Raw genomic sequence first — 15,953 nt, 5'->3', positions numbered from 1 at the left:
ACCCCCATGTTTGGTAGAAGGCAAAACAAAAGCAGACCCTCATGTCAGTATGCTGAGGGCCCTCTGTGGCCAAAATAATAAAATAACAACATCAGTCAACATTTAAGGTCCACACACTGCATGTGCAACACCACCCCAAGCGTTTTCTGTGTTTCATCCCCATTTTACTGAGAGAGAATACTGAGGCTAAAGGCAGTTAAGTAACATGCTGAAGGCCGTATGCTGAAAGGTGGCAGAACTGTGTTTGACCCAGGCAGTCTGACTCTAGAGCCCTTAATTCGGGAGTCATTTAGGAACCAGTAAGTGTTCTGGAATATTATTTGGAGAGGAACCCCACTTTATTATAGTCTTGCACACAGACAGTGGAGCCATGATAAGAAAGCATTGTCTGGTAAAAGTCTTTCATGCCTATTTTCATAAGTGTGTAAGTGTGTAATAATAACACTAGCTGTCACTGCACCTGCAGTGCTTCCTTGGTTTAGGGATTGGAACCCAGCACCCAGTGCCAGCATCTAGCTCTACTGACCAACACCCACTGCTGCTTCTCAGTATTTGCAACATCAATGGTTTGTATGCTGTGGGCACTTTTTAGGTGCAAACCCAGAGGCGTTTGCTCTGCAGACTCTTTCTTCATCATTGGTTTGCACAAAGCTACACTGCATGCCCGCCCTCAGCTGGTGGGTTCCCAGTGAACAGACTGTATTCAGACATCATCACACTACAGGGACTCTGCAGTGCAGACTAGACCAGGGTCTCCATGGGCTCAGGAAGTGGTGTCAGCAGGGCTCTGGTTGTACAAGCCCATGTCCACACTGTGGCCAAGCCAGGGTGCCCAGAAGACCAGCATGCCCCCATATCTGAAATACTACCAACCTGGCCTCCTGACCAAACATGTCACAACATGCAAGGGAGGACCAAGGGCCTGTTTCAATTCCTGTCCTCTCCTGGATTATAAGTGGGTTGGTTGGGCCACCCCAAAGTGTTGTTGCTTTCAAAGCCTCATTCTCCAGCGTGCTCCTGCCTACACCACCTCTCCTCCTCTCCCCTGGACCCGCTCCCCACCTGATGCTTGGGACACAGAGCTGGCAGGAGAACAGTGGCTGTGCTGGCACACCCAGCCCTCCACCCTGAAGAACGCTGCTTATTAATCAGCTGACTGTGCCTGGGACAAAGGGACTTTTTGAGTCTCGGGGACTCTGGCCTTCCCGTCCACTCCTTCCTGCTCATTCTCACTATATTAGGATCCCTGGGCTGTTGCTGGTTGCCGGATGGTTGTGGAGAGGTGTTTTTTTCCCAGCCGGATTTAAAAGATTACCAGGGTGCAACTATCACTCATGTGCCTCTCCTTGCACTGGTAGACCACCCAGCTCAGTGTGTATCATGCTCCCCAGGAGGCAAATCAGGAAAACAGCTGTGGACACAAAGGGGCAGGACTTATTGGCCATGCCCATGCCTACAACTGACCCCTCCACAGGGACAGGAAGTGACACAAAGAACCTACATCTTTACTGAGCCTACAAGAAACAAACATTTCTGTGCCCGCAGGAGAAACTCTGGCCAAAGGGGATTTGGTAGGAAAATTGTGATGCCCTGAGGAGCTCTCTTCAGAACTGGCCTCTGCCTTCAAGGCCCTTTCCCCCTGGGTCAGCCACTGTGGGCTGTAGCCAGCCCTACCCTTCCCAAACACCCCATCTCCTTCCACCTATGAAATTGTCTCTGTCTCTTGTTCATCCTCTTACTGCCCAGAGGGAAAGCACACTGAAAAATTCTAATTCATTCTAAGATATTAAGGACTAAGAAGAGCTTATTAGTGACCATCCCTGGGGAATTTTCATCATGAAAGAGGACTCAGGAGGAAAGAAGTCATAAACGCAGACAGTGAGAACAAGTTCGGGCACAGGGCTCGTTTCCAATACCTCTCATATCAGACCCTACTCACTCTGCCTGTTTGACCTTCCTGCCCTGAGCAGACTCTAGTCAGAGAGACTGGAGGGGGACCACCTTGATGGTGTCAGCTGGAAAATCTCAGAAGTTGCGAGTTTCCTGGGAGGTTTCCTAGGGGAGCCTTGGGGGCACGGAAGTCTCCTACAGACTTGGAGACTGGTCCAGGTGTTCCTGGAATCCAGGAAGCTGGTGGCAAAAAGAAAACAAAGCCCACCCACCTTGACCATCAGAACAGGCCTCCTGCTTCCCACAGCCAGCAGAGGTCAAGGCAGAGAGGGAAGTCTGGGCAGCCAGAATATAAGTGCTTAGACTCCATCTGATCAACCCGAAAGAGGCTGCAGGTGAGGCCTGACATCCAGCAAGCTCCTGGGGCTCTTCTCGGACCCCTCAGTCCACACTTCAGTTGAGCAGTTTCCACCCAACAAGGAATGTCTTAGGGTTCAAGTCACTGCTGGTTCCTTCTCATCTACAAATGCTTAATTGGTCCGTGAGGTTAACTAAGGTTGAGTCTCCTCATCTGCAGAATTGGGGAGAGTGTGTGGTTATTTCTTTCAGTCTCTTGAGAAATGTGGGGAAAATTTTTCAAAGTTAGGCCTCCAAAGCAGTCTGAAGGGGGTGAGGGAATGAGAGTGTGTGGCAGTATCCATTGGTATCTCGTTTCCCACTCCCTGACCAGCGGAAAAACAAATTCATGAAGAAGATCCCCAAGGACTCGGAAGCCTCCAATGTGCTCGTAGGCGAAGTGGACTTCCTAGACCAGCCATTCATCGCCTTCGTACGTCTCATCCAGTCTGCCATGCTGGGAGGAGTGACCGAGGTGCCTGTCCCCACCAGGTGAGAGCCACTGAAACCTGCCACCATGCCACCTTCAGGGAGCCATCTGTTCATGCAGTTGGCAAGCAGTGCTGTTAGAGATATCCCTAAATGCAAAGATTTGCTGGAGAGGGGAATCTAACTAGGGAAGAGTTTAGAGAGTTTATTAAAAATAATAAATGAGGCCGGCCCAGTGGCGCACTGGATAGTGCGCCGCTTAGGAGGCGCGGCGGCGCTGCCGCCCGAGGGTTCGGATCCCACATACAGACCGGCTCCCGCTCACTGGCTGAGCGAGGCGTGGGAGCAACACCGAGGTTTGCAATCCCGTTGCCGGTCCCTGGTCCGGTACGGGGGCAACACTGAGGGTTGCGATCCGTTGCCGGACACGGAACAAAAAAGACAAAAAGACAAAAAAAAATAATAATAAATGAGAAGTAACCAACAGCCGGGAGAGAAGCTGTTGGGTGGGTTTGGTCAGCAAGACAAAGGTGCAGAAGCTCAAAGGGAGCTTAGCGGGAGAGGAAGAGGAAATGTTGCTCTAAAACAGGATTCAAAGAAGGGAGGGTAAAAAGTTAAGAGTGGATACTGTGTAGGGCCAAAGAATTCTTCTCTTCACTTGCTTCTATTTTTCCTTCTCATTTTCCTCCTACTGCTCCTTCATCTTCTCTGCAGGTTTCTGTTCATACTGCTGGGACCTCCTGGGAGAGCAAAATCCTACAATGAAATTGGTCGTGCCATTGCAACCCTGATGGTAGATGATGTAAGTGGTAACAAGAAGCATGTACTCCTGCATGTCTATGGCTCCTGCCTCAAGCCCTGCACCTTCATTCTTTCAATTATCCAACAGGCACATTTGAGCACCTACTGTGTGCCAGGCCCTAAGATTATAAGAATCAGGGAATAGTCACTGTTCACACCTATCAAGTGGGAAGGACAAGTCTGTAATTATAAAATTAACCATGCGCTAGCTGCTCAGGGAGTCAAGGAGGGCTTCACAGACGAGGGAGCTTTAAAGCTAAGGATGATTGTAAGGAATATAAACCCAGCATGAGCCTCGAAGGCAGGCATTCCAGACAAAGGGAACAGGGATCAAGACTTGGAGAAGTGGTTTGATGTAGGCTGGGTGTAAGAGCTTCAAGGGTAGGAGGTGACACTAGTGAGGTGAGCCAGAGACTACACAGAGCCTGTAAGCAGAGCTGAGAGTTCACACTTTGTCCCCACAGTGGTGGGGAACCTAGAGGACTTTAAACACGGGCATATCCCCGTCAGATCTGTAAGTCAGAAAGCATGCTCTGGAGACAGGATGAATGATCCAGCCTGACCTGCCACGAGTGAAGGGCTAGGAAATCATAAATGTACTTAAAATATCTGAGCTTCTCAGACAGGGCTCTGCAAAGGTTTTCTAATGTGTTTACTCTGTGGACAACTGACACCAGATAGGTTAAGTAATTCAGTCAAAGTCCTACAGCAAGAATAGGAGACCTGGCCTTCAGATCCCAGGTAGCTGCCTTCCCTCAGCACCTGCTGTTTCCCTGCTGTGTTACGTTTTCATTCCAAAACCTGAGAAGCAAGTTGGCAATGGCAGCAGTGGTTCTAAGTTATTTCTCTGAAACTAGATGTGATGTGCTCTTGGGAGGTGGATAAAAAAGGGTACTTCAGAAAGAGAGCTGATCTTTCTCTTCTTCCTCTTTTCTGCCAGCTCTTCAGTGATGTGGCCTATAAAGCCCGCAATCGGGAAGATCTGATTGCAGGAATTGATGAGTTTCTGGATGAGGTCATTGTGCTTCCTCCTGGAGAGTGGGACCCAAATATCCGAATTGAGCCCCCCAAGAAAGTGCCCTCTGCTGACAAGAGGTGTGTATGTGAGCAGAGGGGTGGGGAGGGTGCCTGGGGGACAAGGGGGTCTTCAACTCTGTTGGTATCATTTTCTTTCTCTTTTTAAAAAATTGGGAGCAGGGCCGAGCCCCTGGCGCACTCAGGAGAGTGCGGCGCTGGGAGCACAGCAGCGCTCCCACCGCAGGTTTGGATCCTATATAGGGATGACCATTGCGCTCACAGCGTTCACTAGCTGAGCGCGGTGCAGCCGGTCTCAAAAAGGACAAAAAAAAAAAAAAAATTGGGAGCAAATATGACTAAATGTGAACGTTTGTAAAATCTGAGTAACCTGCATGTGGGTGTTGTTAGATCAGTTTCTGCATGTTTTCTGTCTTTTAAGATACTCTATCCTTTTTGTTGGGGAGGTGAGAGGAACTCTGGGACAGTCCTGGAGGGGCTGGGCCCTTCCCAGGATGGGGGGCTCCACTCTCCCAGGTCTCCCTTCCCTTTCCTTCCAGGAAATCCGTGTTCTCCCTGGCCGAGCTAGGCCAGATGAACGGCTCTGTGGGAGGAGGCGGCGGAGCTGCTGGAGGCGGCGGAGGAGGTGGGGCGGGTGGCGGCGGGGCCAGCGGAGCCAGCAGCGGCGACGACGGAGAGATGCCGGCGGTGCACGAAATCGGGGAGGAACTCATCTGGACAGGAAGGTGCCCGCCCCGGGCCTGACAGTGACCCTGCTGTCCTTTAGACTTCTCTCCTTCTCACCCACCCTTCTGGGACCTTCCCCCGGCCGCCTGTAGCGTCCACTCCTGGACCTTGGGGTCTGACCATTGCCCTCTTTCCCTCCTGTGCCCTCGAAACCCTTCCTGGATCCCCAAAAAGGGTTGCCAAGAGCCGACACAGGAGTGGAAGAACCCAAACTTTTCTCCAGAGTCCCTTTGGTACTTGTATTCATTTCCTAGGGCTGCCATAACACAGTACTGCAAACTAAGCAGCTTAAAACAGAAAGTCATTCTCGCAGGGTTCTGGAGGCCAGGAGTTTAAGGCGTCCCGCAGGGCCATGCTCCCTCTGAGACTCTGGGTGGAATCCGCCCTTGCCTCCTCCTGGCTTCTGGTGGTGGCCCACATCCTTGATGTCCCCCGGCTTGCATCACTGCAGTCTCTCCCTCTGTCATCACCTGTGTGTGTCTCTGCCTTTACATGGCATTTTCCTCTTCTTATAAGGACATCAGTCCTATTGAATTAGGGCCCACCCTAGTGGCTTCATCTTAACATGATTACATCTGCAAAGACCCTATTTCCAAATAAGTCCACATTCACAAGTACTAGGGTTTAGGATTTTAGTATGTATTTTGAGGGAACACAATTCAACTCATAATAGTACTTTTTTTTTTAACTTAAAAACTTACCTATTTAAAAACTTTTCCTCCCTCCCTCCCTCCCTCCCTCCCTCCTTCCCTCCTTCCCTCCTTCCTTCCTTCCTTCCTTCCTTCCTTCCTTCCTTCCTTCCTTCCTTCCTTCCTAGGAAACAAGAGAAAATTCTTCTGGTCTGGAGAATTTGCCAGCTCTTGGAGTAATTTGGGTTGATAAAGATTTACGAAAGGACATAGCCCTGCAAAGTTGTGTAAATCATGGCTTTGAAAATGGAGTCATGTTTATATGTCCTTGGCTCTATAACAGTGGTTCTCAAGGGGAAGCAACCCTCCCCTCTTACGCTGGCCCCCTACCCCCTACCCCCTCTGCCCAGAGGATTTTGCAATATCCAGAGACATTTTTGTTTGTCAGAATTGGAGGGGAGATGCTATTGGAATCTAGTGGGTAGAGGTGAGGATGCTGCTAAACATCCTACAAGGACAGCCATCCTGCACAGGACAGCCACCTCACAACAAAGGATTACCTGGTCTGAAATATTCATAGTAGCGAGGTTGAGAAACCCTGCTTCATGCTAAGGACTGCATAAGAGCTACGGGCAATAGCATCCCCAATAAGCACTGTCCCTAAACCTAAAATTCCCCACTTAGTTGTTCCAGAGAGTGAAGCCATCACTTATAAGGTTTAGAATCTGTCCTTAATCTGTATTGTAATTTGCGATGACACTATCTCCTAAGTTGGACACATCTGTGTTTATCGAGCACAGGAGCCCTGCAGATGATCAGGGACATAAGGAGGACCACCATTTGCGGACCCCAGGACTTCCATTCCACGTGGCATGTTAGGGCTACCCCAGGACATATTCCCATCACACCTTTCTTCTCCCAAACAGGCTGTGTATGTCCACCTTTCCCAGTAGGGATGGTGCTGACCACAAAGTTTCAGTATTGCAAGAATTTATCCCTGGTCCTAACCATTCTGGTGGAGAGAATTTTTTTCCCCATCCACCCCTAGTCAAATTCCCTTCCTCATCCCAGACTCATGTTTATGGTATGAAAGCAGACCCTGGGTCTGTCCCGAGCAGGTTCTTCGGTGGACTGCGACTGGATGTCAAGAGGAAGCTGCCCTGGTTCCCGAGTGACTTCTTTGATGGCTTCCACATTCAGTCCATTTCTGCCATCCTTTTCATCTACCTCGGCTGTATCACCAATGCAATCACCTTTGGTGGGCTTCTGGGAGATGCCACCGACAATTATCAGGTGTGTGTGAACTGGGGATATGAGTGCAAACTTCAGTAAGCTCTGCTGCCACCGGGTGGTTATAACGAGCTTCATCCTGTAATCCCAATGCCACGGTTTTATTTACCATCCAGGTTCAATCCATCACTTTTTGTAATCCTTTACCCTTAAAAAAAAAAGTAATAATCTGACAGTATTAAAAGACCTGAAGCTAAACAGCATTACTAAAGACTCAAAGCTGTAAATAGGTCAAACTTTTATGGGGAATCCTGTACTTTGTTATTTGGTACTTTTCCCACTGATATTTAAATGAATTTAATCAACAAAATTAATTGAGTTGCTAACTGTGGCCTTCTCCCCATACTTTTTTTTTTTTCTTTTAACCAACCTTGAATTCTTAGCTTGGAGTTAAGACATTTTTAGAAAGATGGTAAGCTGTTACCGTAACAACAACACAGGCCTCCCTGGGAAAATATCAGCTTAGTAGAAACCCCAGCCTGTCTCCTAGGCAAGGGTCTTCTCCAATGAGGGCCTTCAGGATAGAACCATTGGAAAGCTTAGAGAACCAAGGTGAAGACCCATTTTCACGGATAAATTGAGATAAATACCTATTGCCAGCCCACACCTCTCTCCTGAGCTTCAGGTTCAATGTCCAGCTGCCTCCTGGACATGCCTACATGGCTGCTCCTTGGGATTCCCCCAACTCACATAGCTGACTTTGCATCCATTATCGTCCCTCCTGACCTGCTGCTCCCAGGCCTTCCTCAACAAAACAAGTGACACCATGATTCTTCCAGTTGTCCGCACCAGAAAGTAGACATAATCCTTGACTCATAGATTCCAGTTTCTCCATGTGGCCCTCATTACATGTCCCTACTTGTCTCTTGTATTAGTCTGTTTCTATTGCTTATAACAAAATACATAGAACTGGGTAATTTGTAAGAAAACAAAATTTACTGCTTACAGTTTCAGAGGCTGGGAAGTCCAAAGTCCAGGGAACACTGCTGGTGAAGGCCTTGGCCGTGGCGACAGTGACCCAGGTGTCTCACATGGCAGAATGGCAGAGCAGAGAGAGACTCTCACATACTCTCCTTTTAAAGCCCTCAGAACCACACGCCTGACCACCATTACTAATCCATTCACTATGGCATTGTCCTACAACCTAATCACCTTTTCAAGGCCCCATCTTTCAAGTACCATAATAGGATTTCCCATACTCAACAGTTACAGTGGGAATTAAGCTTCTAATATATGAACTTTGGGGGACACAATTCAATCAATCCACAGCAATCTGCCCCTGGCCCCCAAAGTTCATGTCCTTCTCATAGGTAAATACATTCATTCCATCCCCAAAGTCTTAACTTATTTCAACTCAAAAGTCCAAGGTTCGAAGTCCCATCTGTGAAATCAAAACAAGTTATCTACTGCCAAGATACAATGGTGGGACAAGCAAAGCTACATATTCCAGTTTGAAAAGGGAAGAAAAGGCCAGAAGCAAGGAGAAACAGGCTCCAAACAAGTCCAAAATCCAGCAGGGCAGGCATCAGATCTTAAAGCTGAAGAATCTTGTACCTTGACTCCATTTTCAATGCCCTCTGCGTGCTTGTGCAGGGGTTGATACCTCAAGTCCTTGGGCAGCCCTGCTTCTATGGCTTTCCTGGTTTCCAGCCATGCTTTAACTCTCCCAGGCTGGTGTTGCACACTGGTAGCTCTACAGGTCTGAGGTCTCCATGGCAGTCCCGCTCTCACAGCTCCACTAGGCAAGGTGCTGATGGAGTTTTTCTGCTGCAACTCTGAATCCACTGTTCCGCTTGGCATTGCTCTAGCGAAGGCTGTTTGCAGTTACTCCACCCCTGTGACAGATCTCTTCCTGGGCCCTCAGGCTTTTCATACATCCGTTGAAATCAGGGTGGAGGCTCCCTAGCCTCCACAGCTCTGGCATTCTACAAGCCTGCAGACCTAACACCACGTGGACGCTGCCAAGGATTCTGGCTTGTATTTTCCAAAGCTGTGGGTCCAGCCACACCTGGGGCCAATTTAGCCACAGCTGGAGCAGTCAAAGCAGCAGAGTGCTGGTGCTGGATCAGCTTCCTGTGGTATCCCTGGGCAATGAGCCTGTGGAAGGTGCCTCAGGCGTGTTCCCCAAGACCGCCTAGGCCTCTGGTCCAGAAATGGAAGGGTTGACCCCAAAGGCTTCCACAATGCCTTCAGTACCTTTTTGTCCTTCTCTTGATAATCCCTTTCTTTTGTACTAATTTTCTTAGCACCATTGCATTTTTCTCCTGAAAATGCTCCCTGCTTCTCTACCACATGGCCAGGCTGCAAATTTTCCAAATCTTTATGCTCTGCTTCCCTTTTAATTACATATTCTGGCTTTATGTCATGCCTGTTCTGCCATAACTCAGTGTAGGCTGTTGCAAGTAGCCATGCAGCTTCTTGAGTGTTTTGCTGCTTTGCAGTTTCTTACACTGAATACCCTGGTTAGCAACTTCAAGTTCCACATTTCATAATACTTTTGGGCATGACAGAAAGCAGCCAAATTCCTTGCCTTTTCATATAAGGGTGATCTTTGCTCCAGTTTCCAATAAGTCCTTTCTCATTTACATCGGAGACCTCCTTAGAGTGGTCTTTACAGTCCATATTTCTGTCAGCATTCTGGTTGCCACCACTTAACCAGTCTCTAAAACATTCCAAACTTTCCCTGGTTTTCTTGTCTTCCAAATTTTCACCCAAGGCTTTTTCTAGCCTCCTCCTTTTTCTATTCCTCCAAACTCCTCCAGCCTCTCTTCAACACTGAGTTCCAAAGCCATTTCCACATGTTCAACTATTTGTTATAAGCAACACCCCACTTCCCTGGTGCCAGTTTTCTGTGTTAGTCCATTTCTATTGCTTAAAACAAAATACACAGAACTAGGTAATTTGTAAGAAAACAAAACTTATTGCTTACAGTTTCAGAGGCTGTAAAGTCCAAGGTCCAGGGAACACAGTTGGTGAATGCCTTGATAGTGGTGAGAGTGACTCAGGGGTCTCTCATGGCAGAAGAGAGAGCATGGAGCAGGAAGACATAGACTCTCAGGTGCTCTCTTTTTAAAGCCCTTAGAACCACACCCCTGACCACTATTGCTAATTCATTCATCATGGCATGGTCCTACAATCTAATCACCTCTTCAAGGCTTCATCTTTCAATTACCATAATAGGATTTCCCACACTCAACAGTTACAGTGGGAATTAATCTTCTAATATATGGTCTTTGGGGGACACAATTCAATCAGTCCATAGCACCTCTTAAGACACATCTCCCAGCATTCCCTTTTTCAGCATTCCTGCCCTACCCACCCATTCTACATTACGTTTTCCATCAATCCTGATCATCTTTCAGTTCTTCAAAGTGCTCCCTTTCAACTGTGGCCTTTGTATACACTGTTCCCTCTTCCTGAGGCACTCTTTCTTGTCATTCTACTTCACCCTATTCTCTTGGCCAATTCTCTGCTCATTTTTTGGGTCTCGGCTTTCACGTGACTGCTTCTGGGAAAGCCTTCCTGACCACCTCTTCACTCCTATTGTGTGTTCCTGTGGCACCCTGAACCTATCCCAGTTTATCACACTCCTTGGCAGTGGCAGTCAACCAGGGACAATTTTGACTCCAGGATACATTTGGAAATATCAAGAGACAGTTTTGCTTGCTATAACTGGAAGAGGAGTTGCTCTGGGCATCTAGTGGGTAGAGGCCAGGGATGCTACTAAACATCCTACAATACACAGGACAGACCCCCCCACCACAAAGAATTACCTAGCCCAAAATGTCAGTAGTGCCAAGGTTGAGAAACTCTGCTATATGGAAATTGCCTGGTTACTTCTCTGTTTCTTCCACTAGATTGAGGATGTATTATGTTGTTCATCGATAGGTCCCCAATGCCTGGTACAGTGCCTGGTAATAACAGGCACTTAATGGGATTTGAATGAATGAATGATCTGACCTCTAAAAGTACTAAATAGATCTTTGAATGAATGAGTAATTGTATGAATGGGCTGTTCCCTGGGAGTAGAATGGACACAGGCACAAGCACATCTACTGTTTTCTAAGCCCTAGGGTGCCTAAAGGAAGTCATTTATATAAGTGGAATTAGAGACAGGACAGTGGCAAGTGGTTGGGTAGAAAATGGGGAGCAGAATTTGGGGAGGACAAGGCCCAGAACAATGGATGAACACTGGCCTGGGCCCTTGGAGGGACAGCTGGGTTACAGCTGTGTGGATAGGCCGCTCCTCCTGCCTCTGCTGATTCTGACACTCCTTGTGCCCCCAGGGAGTGATGGAGAGCTTCCTGGGCACTGCCATGGCTGGCTCCTTATTCTGCCTCTTCTCGGGACAGCCTCTCATCATCCTCAGCAGCACGGGGCCCATCCTCATCTTTGAAAAACTCCTCTTTGACTTCAGCAAGTAGGTGCCCCTGGTGGCCCCCAGTACCTGCTTTCACACTTGGGGAGGTGTGCCGAGGCCAGGGCAGGGGGACAGGCCCAGGGGGGAGGCAGGGGCAGGGAGGTGCCAAAGCCACCTTTAGCTAAGGGGTGGGCTGCCAAGTGGTCCCTCCTGACTCCCACCAGCTGCCTGCCTTTAAGCCGTCTTCTTGCATATTGGCACAGCATAGGGAGAAATCCAGGCAAGATAAGACAAAATTCACACCATTCTACTCAGGAGCAGTTATGACTTGAAAGTCAGTGTAGTGTATAAAAAGTTTTGAGCTAGAGGTCAGATGGCCGCACCAGGCCTGGGCAGCTCCTGTCACCACCCCAGGCTCAGTTGCCCCATTTACAACCTGAGAGTTTGGACTAGACCATTTGTAAGGTCTGTTCCAGCCCTTTTATTCTGAAATTCACTATTTTTCATTCACTGTGGGTGTCTGTTACCAACTGTGTGAGCACCGAGATGTCTCAACACCTTCCTATCGCCCCCTTGAGGCCCTTTCCCATAATTCTCAAAGAGCAGACAGTCCCACTCAGGAATTCTCCCTGTCCCCAATCCTCTTACAGTCCCCAGAAGGGCATCTGTGCCACAGGAGGGGCAGATGAGTCACTCAGGATGGGTCAGGGGAGCTGAGCCCAGCCAGGAGCCCTGTGCTGGAGGCCCCTTGCCTTCCTCTGCCTTCCAGAGGTAATGGCCTGGACTACATGGAGTTCCGCCTCTGGATTGGCCTCCACTCAGCCGTCCAGTGCCTTATCCTGGTGGCAACAGATGCCAGCTTCATCATCAAGTATATCACCCGCTTTACCGAGGAGGGCTTTTCCACCCTCATCAGCTTCATATTTATCTATGATGCCATCAAGAAGATGATCGGTGCCTTCAAGTACTACCCCATCAACATGGACTTCAAGCCCGACTCCATCACCACCTACAAATGCGAGTGTGTCGCCCCTGATACAGGTAACTGGTAACCCAGATGTGCTCTGGGCCCCCACCCACCTACCCACTCTCCCCAACCACCACAGCTCTCTACTCAAATGCAGGAGAGTGAGCCTGCTTAGGAGTGGCTGTTCAGCTAAGGGTTTTTTATTCCAAGGAAGCAAATGCTGGGTCTTGAACCTAGTTTTTGGAAGGAAATCAAGGGGACAGTAGTTCTAATAAAAGTCACAATACTAGTGCTGAGCGTTACAATCAAGAGGGTGCTGGGATACCCCAAGAAGGAATAAGGCATGCTTTGCCTCAGTGTGGGGTGATGTGATGTCAGGAATGCTGCCCAGGGGTTCCTGCTCTAGGCCAGAGGTAGACCTGATGGTGCTGTAAGTCTCTCCTAGCTCCAGCATATGATATGATGAGCTCTCCCCAATACACTGCTGCCAGTTTGGTCCCATGCCTAGTGAGGAGAGACCACGCCAGAGGGTTGAACACCCCTGCCAATGGGAACACACCCAGGGTGGAGGGCCTGCCAACCATGCCATTTGAAGAACAGTTGGAGAACTTGGGTTATTCAGCCTCTTAGGGATATGAGAGGTATGAGAGAAGGACTGTCATGTCACAGAGGGGGCGCATTCACCCTCTGTAACTACAGGAGAACAGAATGAGGAATGAGGATCAGAAGCCCCAGGGAGCCAGATGCTGGCTGAATTCAGGGAAGAACTTGCCATGGTGGGAGTCACCACCACGGGAAGTATCAGCCCCCTTGGTTGAGAGCAGGCTCTTTGGACACTCTGTAGATGTCCATCTGCCATGGGTGTTATAAAAAGGACCCTGCACTGGGTGAGAGGCTCAGTCAACTGGTCAGCCTGATAATACTCAGTGCTATTACTGTGCAGTTATTTTCTGGCCAAAAAACCATCATCTGTATAGCTAGGGCTTCCCACGGAGTCTGAATTCCTGGCCTCCTTCACAGTTATAATCATGCCCCTAAAAGCCTTTATGAGATGTGCCTGGAGTGGCCAGAATGCTATGGAGCAGAAGCAGGAGATCCATCTCCACATCTCCAAGCACCACCAGGCTGGACTCACAGAGAGCAAACTGAGGTCCAGAGACCACTCCAGGTCACACCGAACCTCAGTTTCCCTAGCTGTAAGAGAAGGATATCAAAGCTGGCCCTGGCAGTCTCATGGGATTCTTGGAGGTTTTCAAATCTATACACAGATTGAGTTAGAGTAAATAAGTAGATATTGGGTTGTTCTGCCCCTTAATACATTACTGTGGATAAAAAATTGATCATAAGTGAATCAAAAATATTTGCAGCACATATATTGTGTGCCGTACTTTAGACAAGGCTCTGTGGAAAATAAATATGTCCTGCCTTCAAGGAGTGTAGTTTTGATTATACCCCCTCTCCCTCTGTCACTCATTGATTTTGTAAAGAAGTCTATACTTAATTTTTTTTCTTTCATTTCTTCCCATCATTAATTTTGAGTTACTCCATTAAAATCCAGTGATAGTTGCAGCTACCCTTTGACCTGAGCCAGAGCACATTGCTTGCCCAGAGTATGAGGAGATCCTACCTGCAAGCCCTTGCATTCTGCCGTAGAGCAAATCCCACCTCTGTGGGTCAAGCCCCACCAGGGCACTCATGTTTGTTGTTTGTGCCTTCCAGAGTCTGGATTCTTTGCATTAAACACAAATTTCCCACAATTGTGGCTTTTGGAAGCATATGTCCTTCATCTCTTTTAGAAACAGTCCAGATTTGGGGGTCATACAAGGAGCTTTGGCTATTCTGAGAATCATCTATCCATAGGGGAAGACAAACCTAGGGGTGCCCTAGGAACAGGGCTTGTAGGAACATATAAGGTAGGATTTGAGGGATGTAATGAAACCACCTGTCTCCAATAGCTTCCCCTCTGGCCTTGTCCAGGTGCCAGGTGTCACCTCATTCTTTCGGGTCATGCTATTGTCATGGTTGTCAAAGTGTGATCCCCGGACCAGCAGCATCAGCAGCACCTGGGAACTTGTTAGAAATGCAAATTCTTGGACCCCACCCTGGACCTGCTGGATCAGAAACTCTATATATTAACAATCTTTCCAGGTGATTCTGATTGCACTCTCAAGTTTGAGAACCACTGCTCTATTGAACTATTAATTAGTAATCCTGAGCCATTATTAGTCACTAACCCCATCAAGATTAGATTTTCAGTTTCTTCACAGAGAGTAAAGGAACTGGAACCAGGACAAGTTAGTTGTGAATATGGAAAGGAAAGTTCTAGACATTTAGGAAACTGGCAGGAGTGGATGGTGGGAGGAGAACATACTGTGGAGGGTTTCTTTCCCAGTCCATGGGCCACCTGCTTACTAATTGTTCCACATTCGTAGTTTTACTGCAAAACCCAGTCTGACCATGGCATGCTATCACTCTGTCACTCTTCCTCATAAAAGCTTGTTTGGGGGCACTCTCTTTTTATATTTAATTTTATTTTCATTGTAACTGATTTGTATTCTATTTATGGATGCTGCACGTACTGATTTGGCTGCTTTCAATCCCAAGTGAGTACCACTTTGTAAACACTAGAATTTTGAAATAGTTGATACTTGGACCCTTTCTGGAATTTTCTGTTATATTTCTTCCATCTTCCTCTCAAGTGGTTTTCAGGTAACCCTACAAAGTTCTCGATATAAAAGCATTGATAAGCCTATGCAGAAGACATCAGAGGAATGTCTGGTCTGGAAACATTGAGTAATGGAAAAACATCTGGATCCCCACGCTCGAGCATTAGCCAGGAGTTCTCTAGCCTTTGAGGGGGCAGCCCTGAGTCAGCCTCCTTGCCCAGCTTCTCTGTCTCCGTCGTTAATTGTGTATCATGTTCTCTTGGTCAGTGATGTGAGGAAAGGCAGCAGATGTTCCTGATTTCTAATAAGTGACGCTTTCTTCAGAACATTCCTAACAAACCTGTGAGTTTGTAGAGCTTCTAAGAATATTCCACCCCGGGTCAAAATTGAATTCCTTAGCCACCAGCCCCAGTTGCCCCAGATGTGAGCACCATAGAGGGGCCCTGTGATCACATCCAGCCCTGTGGACAGCTTGTTGGAGGTTGGGGGGAAGCATCAAGATGAACCTCTTCTTCTCTCTGGTTTCTAACCAACCGTGGACAGCCAAACAGGGCTAACAGTGCATTTCAGACTTACTGCCTGAAAACTGGCTGCTGGGCCTCCTCCTTCTCTCCCCAGGCCTGCTACAGAGGAACTACTTAGTCTGCTTCACTTGGAGGAGGGAGGTGAAGAGCACTTGGCCCTCACCTCCACCCATGCGGTTCAGGAGGGAGAGAGAGGACAACAGCAGTCCTCCAGTGCCTGCCCTCGTCATGCGTGGCCGC

General features: G+C 48.2%; 1 protein-coding gene across 1 annotated transcript in view; it reads left to right on the top strand.

The window, feature by feature from the left end:
- The window catches only part of SLC4A5 (solute carrier family 4 (sodium bicarbonate cotransporter), member 5), a 101,456-nt gene that overhangs the window by 57,965 nt on the left and 27,538 nt on the right, over positions 1-15,953 (top strand). Inside the window, exons 9-15 of the mRNA XM_008590000.1 lie at positions 2,621-2,778; positions 3,430-3,517; positions 4,457-4,611; positions 5,091-5,276; positions 7,025-7,199; positions 11,483-11,616; positions 12,326-12,597. Coding sequence (XP_008588222.1) covers positions 2,621-2,778; positions 3,430-3,517; positions 4,457-4,611; positions 5,091-5,276; positions 7,025-7,199; positions 11,483-11,616; positions 12,326-12,597 — 1,168 coding nt within the window. The remainder of the gene's footprint in view (positions 1-2,620; positions 2,779-3,429; positions 3,518-4,456; positions 4,612-5,090; positions 5,277-7,024; positions 7,200-11,482; positions 11,617-12,325; positions 12,598-15,953) is intronic.

This window comes from Galeopterus variegatus, unplaced genomic scaffold, assembly GCF_000696425.1.
Source record: "Galeopterus variegatus unplaced genomic scaffold, G_variegatus-3.0.2 Scaffold5799, whole genome shotgun sequence".
NCBI lineage: Eukaryota > Metazoa > Chordata > Mammalia > Dermoptera > Cynocephalidae > Galeopterus > Galeopterus variegatus.
This window is presented reverse-complemented; position numbering and strand designations above follow the sequence as displayed.